Source organism: Morone saxatilis, unplaced genomic scaffold (genome assembly GCF_004916995.1).
Source record: "Morone saxatilis isolate NCDOM2014 unplaced genomic scaffold, NCSU_SB_2.0 Contig24, whole genome shotgun sequence".
Lineage (NCBI taxonomy): Eukaryota > Metazoa > Chordata > Actinopteri > Moronidae > Morone > Morone saxatilis.
This window is the reverse complement of record NW_023339807.1, coordinates 22145961-22155421: the sequence shown is the minus strand read 5'-3', so window position 1 is coordinate 22155421 and position 9461 is coordinate 22145961. Positions and strand designations below refer to the sequence as shown.

The window sequence follows — 9461 nt, the reverse complement described above, 5'->3', positions numbered from 1 at the left end:
TTTTTTTTTTTGGTCTGTTTTTTTCTTTGCAGTTGGAGGTGTCACAGCTAGAGGGCAGCCTTCAGCAGCCTAAGGCTCAGTCTTCCATGTCTCCGTACCTGGTGCCAGATACAGCTGCTCTCTGCCAGCATCTGAACCTCATCCGGCAGCTGGCCAGCAGCGGCTGCTTCATCATCATCATCCCACGGACAGGTCAGTGCACTGCCTCACCCTCGGTTTGTCCTGAGCAGCATGTTGTGTTGTGTTCAGGCCCCTGTGTGTAGCATTTGCCCCACCGATATGGCCTCAAACAAGGAAGATGGTCATTCAAAGATTTTAATGAACTGGTTATTTTTAGTTGGTTAATACATCTGTCTGCTTTCAGCCACTTATGCAGGTCCAAGTCGCATTAATAAAATCAATTATGTCATTCATTAGGAATTATTGTTACATACTGCAGCTAAGTACAAAAAAAATTAAGTAACTCTAAGCCTTTTCATCATACTTCAGACTTTGGCTGGTATAATTGTTAAACAGGTAATTGCATAACACCATTATTAAAAAGGTCTTAAAGGTCCCTGGTATACTCAAACACATGGCTAGACACAAGTTTGTTGCAAAATAAGGGTAATTACTGCAGCCATTTAGCCTTAGGTTTTATTAATCTGAAGTTTGCATGTCCAAAAGTCTTTTTAGTGTAATGGCTTCAAAACCCAATATTCAACCTAATTTAGCTTTTCTTATCTCATCACAGATAGATGCTTCTTTCTTATGTTTGGTGCCGAGTATTATGTCACACTTAACTGCACGTTAAAATATTAGTATTTTGTTGTTTGTAATGCACAAAACTACAAAAAGTCTAGAAGTCATGTTGGTGCTGAGACTATTAATTTGTTAACAATAAAGCAGTAAACGGACGTTAAAACCATCTTCAGTAGTTTTGATAATAAATTAGTTGATTAAATGATTTATCAAGCAAAGTAAAATAGCAGATATTTGTTGCTTTCAGCCTCTCGTGATGATTTGTTTTTTGTCATTTTTTTGGCACTTAAAAATAATAAAAATAACCAGTTTAACGATTATTTTTATTGATTCATAGAATAAAAATAATAGGTTCATTAATAAGTGATTAGTTGTATGACTAAACATGTAACTAGAGGTGTGACAGCTCTGGCTTGAAGATACTTGACTCACATAATGTACCAAGCTGCTGTTCAGGGCAGTAAAAACAGAATAGCAGCTCATAGATTGTAAGTCTAACAACGTGCCAGTTTGAACACTCGACTATGGCAATGACATAAAATCTAGATTTTTCATTTCTGATTAAAATTCTAACAGGGAACCTGTGTCAGTCTGTTTGCTGATATGACTGTTTGCTCAGGTGCTTTATCTGGACTACTTCTGTGTTGTAGTGATTGATGGACTTGACAGGTTGAAGAAGGAAATTGCCGGAGCGAGGGATGGCATCCGTTTCTTGGAGTCTGAATTTCGCAAGGGCAACAGGTGGGTGTTTGTATTACATGTATGATGACTGACGAGGCTTCCTGCTGCACTTTTTTAGTGAGGGATGTGATTTTTTTGTTTCCAACGATATGTTGAACACAAACACTCACTTTTACTCCATAAACACTTTTAATTTGGACATTTTCTTAAATATTCTGTTTCACGTCTTTCTGTAGGTACATACGCTGCCAGAAGGAGTCGGGTCGAGGTTTTGAAAGAGATAAACTGAAACGTCAGGACATCGAAGCCTGGTAAACTATGCTCCCCTTCTACAGTAACCTCCTGTTTGTTCTCTGCACATACTCTTTGGAGGAGTATGACCTCTATTTTGATTGGTCCTCTTTTTTTATTTCAAGGCATTTATACAAGATGGTGGACAGCTGTCGTCAGTTAACAGTCTCCCAGAGCAACGGAGATGAAGATACAGCCGGCATGGTGACCATTCTTACTGGCCATGAAGTGGACGAACTTTGCACTCGGTCAGCAGCAATGAAGGTCAGTCACTCAATCTATTTTGTCGCATTACAGACAAGAACAAACACTCAGGAAGTTGACATTTTCCACCAAGACTAGTAAAGCTTAATGGATTTGAGTTTCTGCTCTATTTTTGCTATAGTGCTGTCTTCACTGGACTGTGTTTATCTCTGCTTTGTTCCTGTTCGAATTTAGTTTTTACATGGTTTATAGCACTACAAGATATATTTCTTCTTTAGAAATGTATCTATGTTGTAGTAGTATCTAATTTAATCAAGGAAGCAAGCGTACTGTCAGCTTTAAGTCTTCACCATCAGTTTTCATACAGATCCTACAGCCAGTCATTTTATATGGACAAAATATTATTTACAATGAACTTTTAGACTCTGTTGATGTTTAAAAAATGACATTGATTTTCCTGATGAGGATGAAGAGTAGAAAAAAGGTAAAGATTTATATGAAACCCCAAGCAATGATGCACTTTTGTGCTGACCACATGCAACATTTGTGATGGAAAACATGTTTGCCTGTTTGCTAACCACTGATAAGTCAGCTGGGCCAATAATACAATCTGGTACAATATATAGGCTGATATTTGTTTTTTTTATTAACATTTGACTATGATCCCATAGATTTTAACATAAAATATTAACTGGTATCAACCTCAAAAATCCATTATCAGTCGGGCTCTAGCAGAAATGCAACCATTAAGGGTTCAATATACTTCAAACGACCTAGTTTGTGTCATCTAAACACATCTAACAGCTTTAAATGTTAATGCTTGTTTCCGAATGGCCACACTTAAAGGTAGAGCAAAAAGCCTGCCGTAATAGAGAGCAGTGAGATGTGATTAATCTTTCAAATGTGGATAATGGCGCACACTTTCAGACAGTCTCTCCTCGAAGGCGCTCATGTTGTTCACCTTCATTTTACACATAAAAAGTGATAGTGTGTGAAAAACGCCTAAGAAGAGAAATACCTGCACACACAGCCAATCAATGCATGACGCAGGTGTGATTTTCAGTTTGAGAAAGTGCGAAATTCCTCCTTGGTTTTGATCAGAAGATGCTTTTTGGCACTTCAGACACCTCAGACTCATGTTTGTATTTATTTGTTTATGTTTTTCTCCCCTGCCAGTCGGCGATTCAGGCAGCGGGCTCGGCGGGCATGGAGCTGAAGAACATCGTGGAGTTCTACCGGCAGTGGAAGGAGATTGGCTGAGAGGTCAAACGGGGGCAGCTGTCTGCGCTGCGAACAGCTGATCGATCACAACACTCGCTCCCTCTCTCTCTCTCCCACTCTTTTGCTCTGTGTGTATCTGCGTCTCCAAAGGCAAAAACCAACTCAAAAGAAAGCTGAATCGAAGGAAAGAGTTAAAGCTTAGAGGGGTGGAAAAGTTAAAACAGTGGAGTAAAAAAAAAAAAGAGAAATGCGGGCGAAACGGCGCTATAAGAAACAGCAGATCTCCCACCTCCCACTCCCAATCCTAAACATAAAGAGTGACCCCAAGTGGTCGGGGTGCGGAAACGGTGGGGGAACGCTACACAACTTTTAAGTGCCCCTGGTTCACACCCTAACCAGGAATACACTGTATATGTTAGCAAACGAGTACATACGTGTCGAGAGAGAAACCGCACACACACACATAAAAACATTCATGCTCAGATGAATCCATATAGATATTTAGAGCAGTGGTTTGGATTTCTGTTCCCTCCTCCCCTTTCCCTTCAGTCTGTATTTGAGAAACAGGGTTAAGAATGTGTGAGTCTGGTAGGGCTGCGTTTTGGAAAGTCAAGGGTGTATGACGCCAACTTTTAAGACAGAGAAAACACGCTTTGTCCAACTGACACCCGAGGCTTCCAGCCTTACAAAACAAACCAAACGTCTCATAGCTCATAGGCCTCTAGGAAGGGTTGAGGAAGACAAAATTACATTTCTCCAGTTTCTTTCCTTTGTGGCTTTTTTTTTTTTTTTTTTTTAAATTGGTTTTGTTTTTCTTTATTTGCGGTGTACTTTTGTGACCAGTGACTTATGTATTGTGCTGTCTCTGTATGAGAAAAGACAAAAAAAACATGACAGGTGTTGCCCTGTTAAAAGTTTTAATTTGGATTTTATTTTTGTACCCAAATGATGTTTATTTTGCTTTTTTTGTAAGCTAAATCTGAATGAAATATGCAAGAATGTTTAAGGGAAAGGGAAGGGGTTTGTTGTCGTGTGTTGATCCACTGAACAAGTCCTTTAGTTCTGAAAATTTAAAAAAACCTATACTCCAGAATTTATTTAACAAGGTGTCATGTTAGAGGGAGGAGGGAGGTAGAAGCTGATTAGCCTCATGTTGTAGCTAGTCATTAAGGAGGTTCGGAAGAGGAGGGGGCCAGCTGACTTTCCCAGAGGACTGAGGGTTGTGTTTGGACCCCTGTAAACTCCTAAAATGTGTCCCATCTCATCATCATTTCCATAGTGACTGTCCCATCATGCACAGTGCAAAAGAAAAACCAGTATATGTGTGTGGCCATGCATTGAACAATAAAAAGAAACTCGTATAAGATGATGACTCCTGTCTTACAGTCCTCTGCTTGATCTCTTTCTTGTTGGGTGAATAACAGCTGGTGCTGAAATGGTTAATCATTATTATCATTAATTAATTAAAAGATAATTCCTGTAACTCCAACTGTACTTATTGGTCCTGGTCCTGGTCTTGGAACAAGCAATTTGGAGACATCCGCTTGGGCTCGGAGGGCATTTTTCACTATTTTCTGACAGACAAAACATTTAGGTGTTACCTCCATACTTAACCTGAATCTAAAATCTTTCCAGTAAACCAAAGTGACCAGAATTCTTTCAGCTCCTCGTGTCAGTTTGCAAAGATCCTGTCTCTGCTTCCTCTTTCAAACTAGGTCTGCCTGTGCCATTCTTTCCCTTTTTCCTTTTTTGTTTTTTTTGTGTTCCTCTCTGTCCCGGGCCCCATGCCCACCACTGACCAAACACACAGAATAACCAATCCCCTGGCAGCAGGTTCAGTGCCACCCCAACAGAAGACCCCTGACACTGGTGCTGGCCCAGTTTTTGCTGGGTAAGGGGGTTGGGAAAACCTCACTGACCCAAGGCAATCCTCTCTCTGTGAGCCCATGAAGCTGTGGGGCTGCAGGGACTTCAGATAGGACGGATTGCGCTGCTGGGACAGGATGAGAGATTTAAACATACAAGAAAACCATTAAGTAGATTTATTTCTTAGTTAAAGCGCCTGTGATCTGTCTGAGAAATGTCCATGCAGGGGTCTGTGCTGGCTGTGGGGAAATGCCTCGCCTGCCTGGAATTTATGCGTAAGTCCAACAGTATTTGTCTTTTGGCGATGTTTGGATTTCACATGTGGACCTTGTTAATCAAGTTCTTGCTTAAAATCTCTCAGAAAAGGGGTAATGCATTTGAGTTCAGGATTAATGCCATCCATGTTTGCTGTTATGTTAATGATGCTGGGGTTCTTGTCCTCTCTGCCTTGTCCTCTGATCGTGAAAAACGAGCCTTTTTTTCTCTTCTTTTGCCACATCCAATGGAAAAAAAGGCTCTGCCCCGAGGGTGGGATTTCGACTTTAGTGGATGCAGTAGTGTTTTTATTCGGTTACTGCAGGAATGTGCAGAGGAAGGGACTGGGGCTGTTTGGTACAATAGGGACGGGCCCGATTTGGGAATAATTATGGAATTATAAATTTTCTATACCCCCCCAAAAAAATCTAATACATCTCCGGAACACCTTCATCTGAGCCTACAATGATCCCATCGGACACATCGAGCTGAAAGGTCAGAGCAGGTTTCTGTGTGTCCTGATAGAACCTCCGTTAGTTAGTCTGGCAGCAGTTTCCCATCATTGCAGCGCAGTTCCACCGACTCTGACAGAGTGTTGCTCTTTCTGAAAAACTGTCTAATGTTTCAGTAAACTCACTCCCCTTCCTCTAGTGAAAGGACCCTGGAGGTTTTTACTCGTAAGTCACTCCCATTTTTTGGAATTGGACATGTCTTTGCCAAATAGTAGTTCCGAAACAAAAGTAATAAACACGCTCACAGAATAGGGTATTGAACCTCTAGTGCTATGGCGCTGTTTTTGCACATGTTTTTAAGCGCAGCATCCGAGTTTTGTTTACGCATGCCCAAATCCTGCGTGCGTAATAATAATAATAATACTATATTCTTATTTGGTATATATGTTCTTATTAATTTTTTTCTTTTTCATGCTTTTTTCCTCTACCCCCCCCCCCCCCCCCCAAAAAAAAAAAAAAAAACAAGTTACAGTTACATTTATTAAAAACATTATTAGGAAAATAAAGAACCACACAATACCTTGCACATGCGCAGTTTGTACACATTACAGCACTGTCAGAACAGCACTCTGGTCTTGAGTGAAACCATAGCTAATCTGATTTCCAATTCATTGTCATTGCTTCTAGTGGAAAAAATGCAAACAAACTAATCTATCCATTAAATGGTCTACAGGCTTAAATAAATACACTCAACAGAGGACACATTTCAGATGCTGAACATTTTCCCATGTTCTTTTCCAAGGTTACATCTTATTGATATTTCTTTTCTCTTGTCTTGATTTGCATAGGCCTGTATTTGGTGTTGAGGTAATCCAAAAGTAACAGAAAGTAATCAAGTTACATTACTTTGATCTACATAATGTGTAGGCTATTGCTGATAATTCTTCACTTTTACTTAAGTAACATTTTAAATGCTTTTTACTTGTGTAAGAGTGTGACATTGCTACTGTTACTCAACATATCTTCTTGATAACCTTTTCCACCACTGATTGCTGATCTTGATAAGTGATATTATTGATATTATATATTATTACCATTAGTATTAGCTTAATTTGTCTCGCACTTAACAGTTCCAAAGCCCCTTACAATGAAAGACAATCAAATAAAACTAAGCAAGCTAAAATCAACTTTAAAAATTAGGTTACTAGAAGTGATTTAAGTGAGTTATTCTAGAGACTGTGACAGCAAATTCTCTGAAATGATTGCATCTAAATCTTGATCTCAGAACAACAAGAAGTCAACCATGAAGACTTCAAGGAGAGAGGAGGAACATGCACAGTTAGACACACAAAGACCTTTAAGCAAAGACTCCTTCTGGCTCCAAAGTAATTACTATAACTTGGTAATCAGAACACCAACAGGGCCACGCCAAGATGTGTGAAATATGACATTTCTTGATTTTAGTACAGCAGCTGAAAATTTCATAAGCTGTAAACAGGAGAGTTGTTTTTTTTTTTACTGACGTCAAGCAGGCAGCACCAGTCCCATTGCGAGAGTTCATTTTAATTGGATACAGCCTGTTATTTTAAGAATTCAGGGTAATATGATATGCATATGGACATAATCTGGACGTTATAAGGGTTGTTTGTTTGTTTGGGACACATACATTTTTTGACACAGTTTGATGCAGTGTTTTCATTTGCTTTTTTTGGAACGTGACACTCAAAATCAATGACTTATTTTTTGCCTAGAAGATTAACTCACAGCCCATATCTGCATAACTGAAGGGTATAGCACTCACCTCTACCGTAATAAGTCCAGTTTTGATCTTGCAATTTAATATTTATAGCTAATGATGACCAAGCAAACAAGTTCTGGTAATGTATTAATTTAAGTGGGGGGAGGGTCACTGAACAAGCACAGGGTTTGAATAGTTTGTTGAAGTGGGCCTGTTTTCAGGGCTTGTGTTGAATGTGTGGAACTGAAATATCTTTTGTGTTTAACGTCACACTGCTTTGGGTGTGGATTAACTCAAACAAGACAAAAAAGGCCTTTGCAGAAATATGTTGGGATAGAAAGCTGTGTTGACACAAACTGGATGTTTATCCTGTGCAGAAAAAAAACAGGATGTCCTCCCTGTTCACAATTTGGACAAAGGAGTATCCCCACATGGAGGCTCTCATTTATCGAAGACATGTGATGTAGTAAAAGTAAGTCAAAGGCAACTGGTCTTCCTGTAACCTTGAGGACATTTAGTCATAGAGGAGGCTCCAAGTTATGCTGCGTGATGTTGAGTAATGTCCTGTATTTAATTGTGGGTGAGTGACATAACTGGCTGGGTCACTGAGGTCATTGATGTCATGAGTCATTATGTGAGTATTGTTTTTAGCTATAACAGCGTAGTGGCTCTAGGGATAGCAATGTCATTCTTTCAGTCAGTCCACCACTTTGGTTCAGACTGAAATATCTCAACTGATATTTGATAGATTGCCATGAAAGTTTCTACAGACATTCATGGTCAAATGTCAAAGTCTTGCTTTTTCTATAGCGTCTTCATCAGTTCACAATTTCCTTTTTAACAGTATTATTTCCACAAGATTTGGTTTTATAACTACACCGAACTAATGATATTTTCCTCAGCCTCAGCTGCAATCTGTGCTTAGTGCAATAAAAGAAAAGTAATGGGACCATAACATTACATTACACTTAATGGCAATCCATAAAACAGTTCTGCCCCACAAAGCCAATACACACAACAACACAACTAATTGTTGGGCCTAAATTGAGTGACTAGAATCTGACTTTTTGATATTTGTTTTACTATGAAAAATTTTATTGTGCGTTATTGTAAGAGAAATTCCTTAGTGTAATGACTCATGAAGACCATTGGTGGTGGAAAGAAACTAAGTTTACTTAAAGACTGTACTTTAGTGCAATTTTAAAATACCTGTACTTTACTTGAGGATTTCCAGGTTATGCTACTTTATACTTACTGTACTTAAAGATTAAGTTACTAATTACTTTGCAAATTCAGATTATGAATACAACATACATCTTGATGTATTATTACACTGTGAAGTACCAGGCAGTATGTACCACACAATGAACCAGTCTTATAATATATATTATGTTGTTGTTGTTTTTTTATGTTTTTTATGTTTGTAGTTTTGAATGCATGACTTTGACTTGTAACAGATTATTTCTACACTGTGGTTTTGCTATTTTCTTTACTTCTTACACCACTGCGGCCATGGCTGCAGCACCTCCTTAAAATCAGACACAGTTAATAAAAACATCAGTTAAACATTTTGACCTTTCCATTCTTAATGGGGTTTATATGCATAGTGTACTAGTATTTTGTACTTTGTATTTGTAGGAAACAACCTAAAAACAGTTAAGGCAAGGCATTTGGGATCTATCCCATGCCAACACACTGAGATGTTTTAGGGAGTTTAGAGTGTCCCGCTGAATCAAAGTAACCAAAGATGTCAGGGCACATGGTCTGACAGACAGAGAGTACAGTATGTAAGGTAACTGCAATTACTGCCACTGTACAGTGACACATATAGGTCATTAGCACAACAGGATATGTGATTTGGTTGATATATCTAGATTCTGAAATATATCTGGGAACTAGAGGTTGCTCTACTTTTTTTTAGGTTTTTTATATATATAGTATTAATTCGTCACAGCATTTAGTATGACTTAAATAGACTTCAAGCAGTCTGGCTAACATGGCAAAAAACAAGC

At 38.8% G+C, this 9461-nt stretch overlaps 2 protein-coding genes across 3 annotated transcripts in view; both read left to right on the top strand.

The window, feature by feature from the left end:
- smg5 (SMG5 nonsense mediated mRNA decay factor) overlaps positions 1–4116 on the top strand; it is a gene marked incomplete at its 5' end in the record, with an annotated part of 18824 nt that extends 14708 nt beyond the window's left edge. The window contains 4 exon segments of the mRNA XM_035672047.1: positions 1392–1482; positions 1659–1733; positions 1839–1977; positions 3094–4116. Coding sequence (XP_035527940.1) covers positions 1392–1482; positions 1659–1733; positions 1839–1977; positions 3094–3177 — 389 coding nt within the window.
- Positions 4117–5131: 1015 nt separating this feature from the next.
- paqr6 (progestin and adipoQ receptor family member VI) overlaps positions 5132–9461 on the top strand; it is a 25485-nt gene continuing 21155 nt past the window's right edge. Inside the window, exon 1 of one of the 2 annotated variants that reach the window (XM_035672045.1) lies at positions 5132–5279. In XM_035672045.1, the coding sequence (XP_035527938.1) occupies positions 5219–5279 (61 nt within the window). In that variant the 5' untranslated portion in view covers positions 5132–5218. Of the gene's footprint in view, positions 5280–5586; positions 5755–9461 lie in introns of those variants that run through there. The other variant, XM_035672046.1, reaches the window with a different exon arrangement.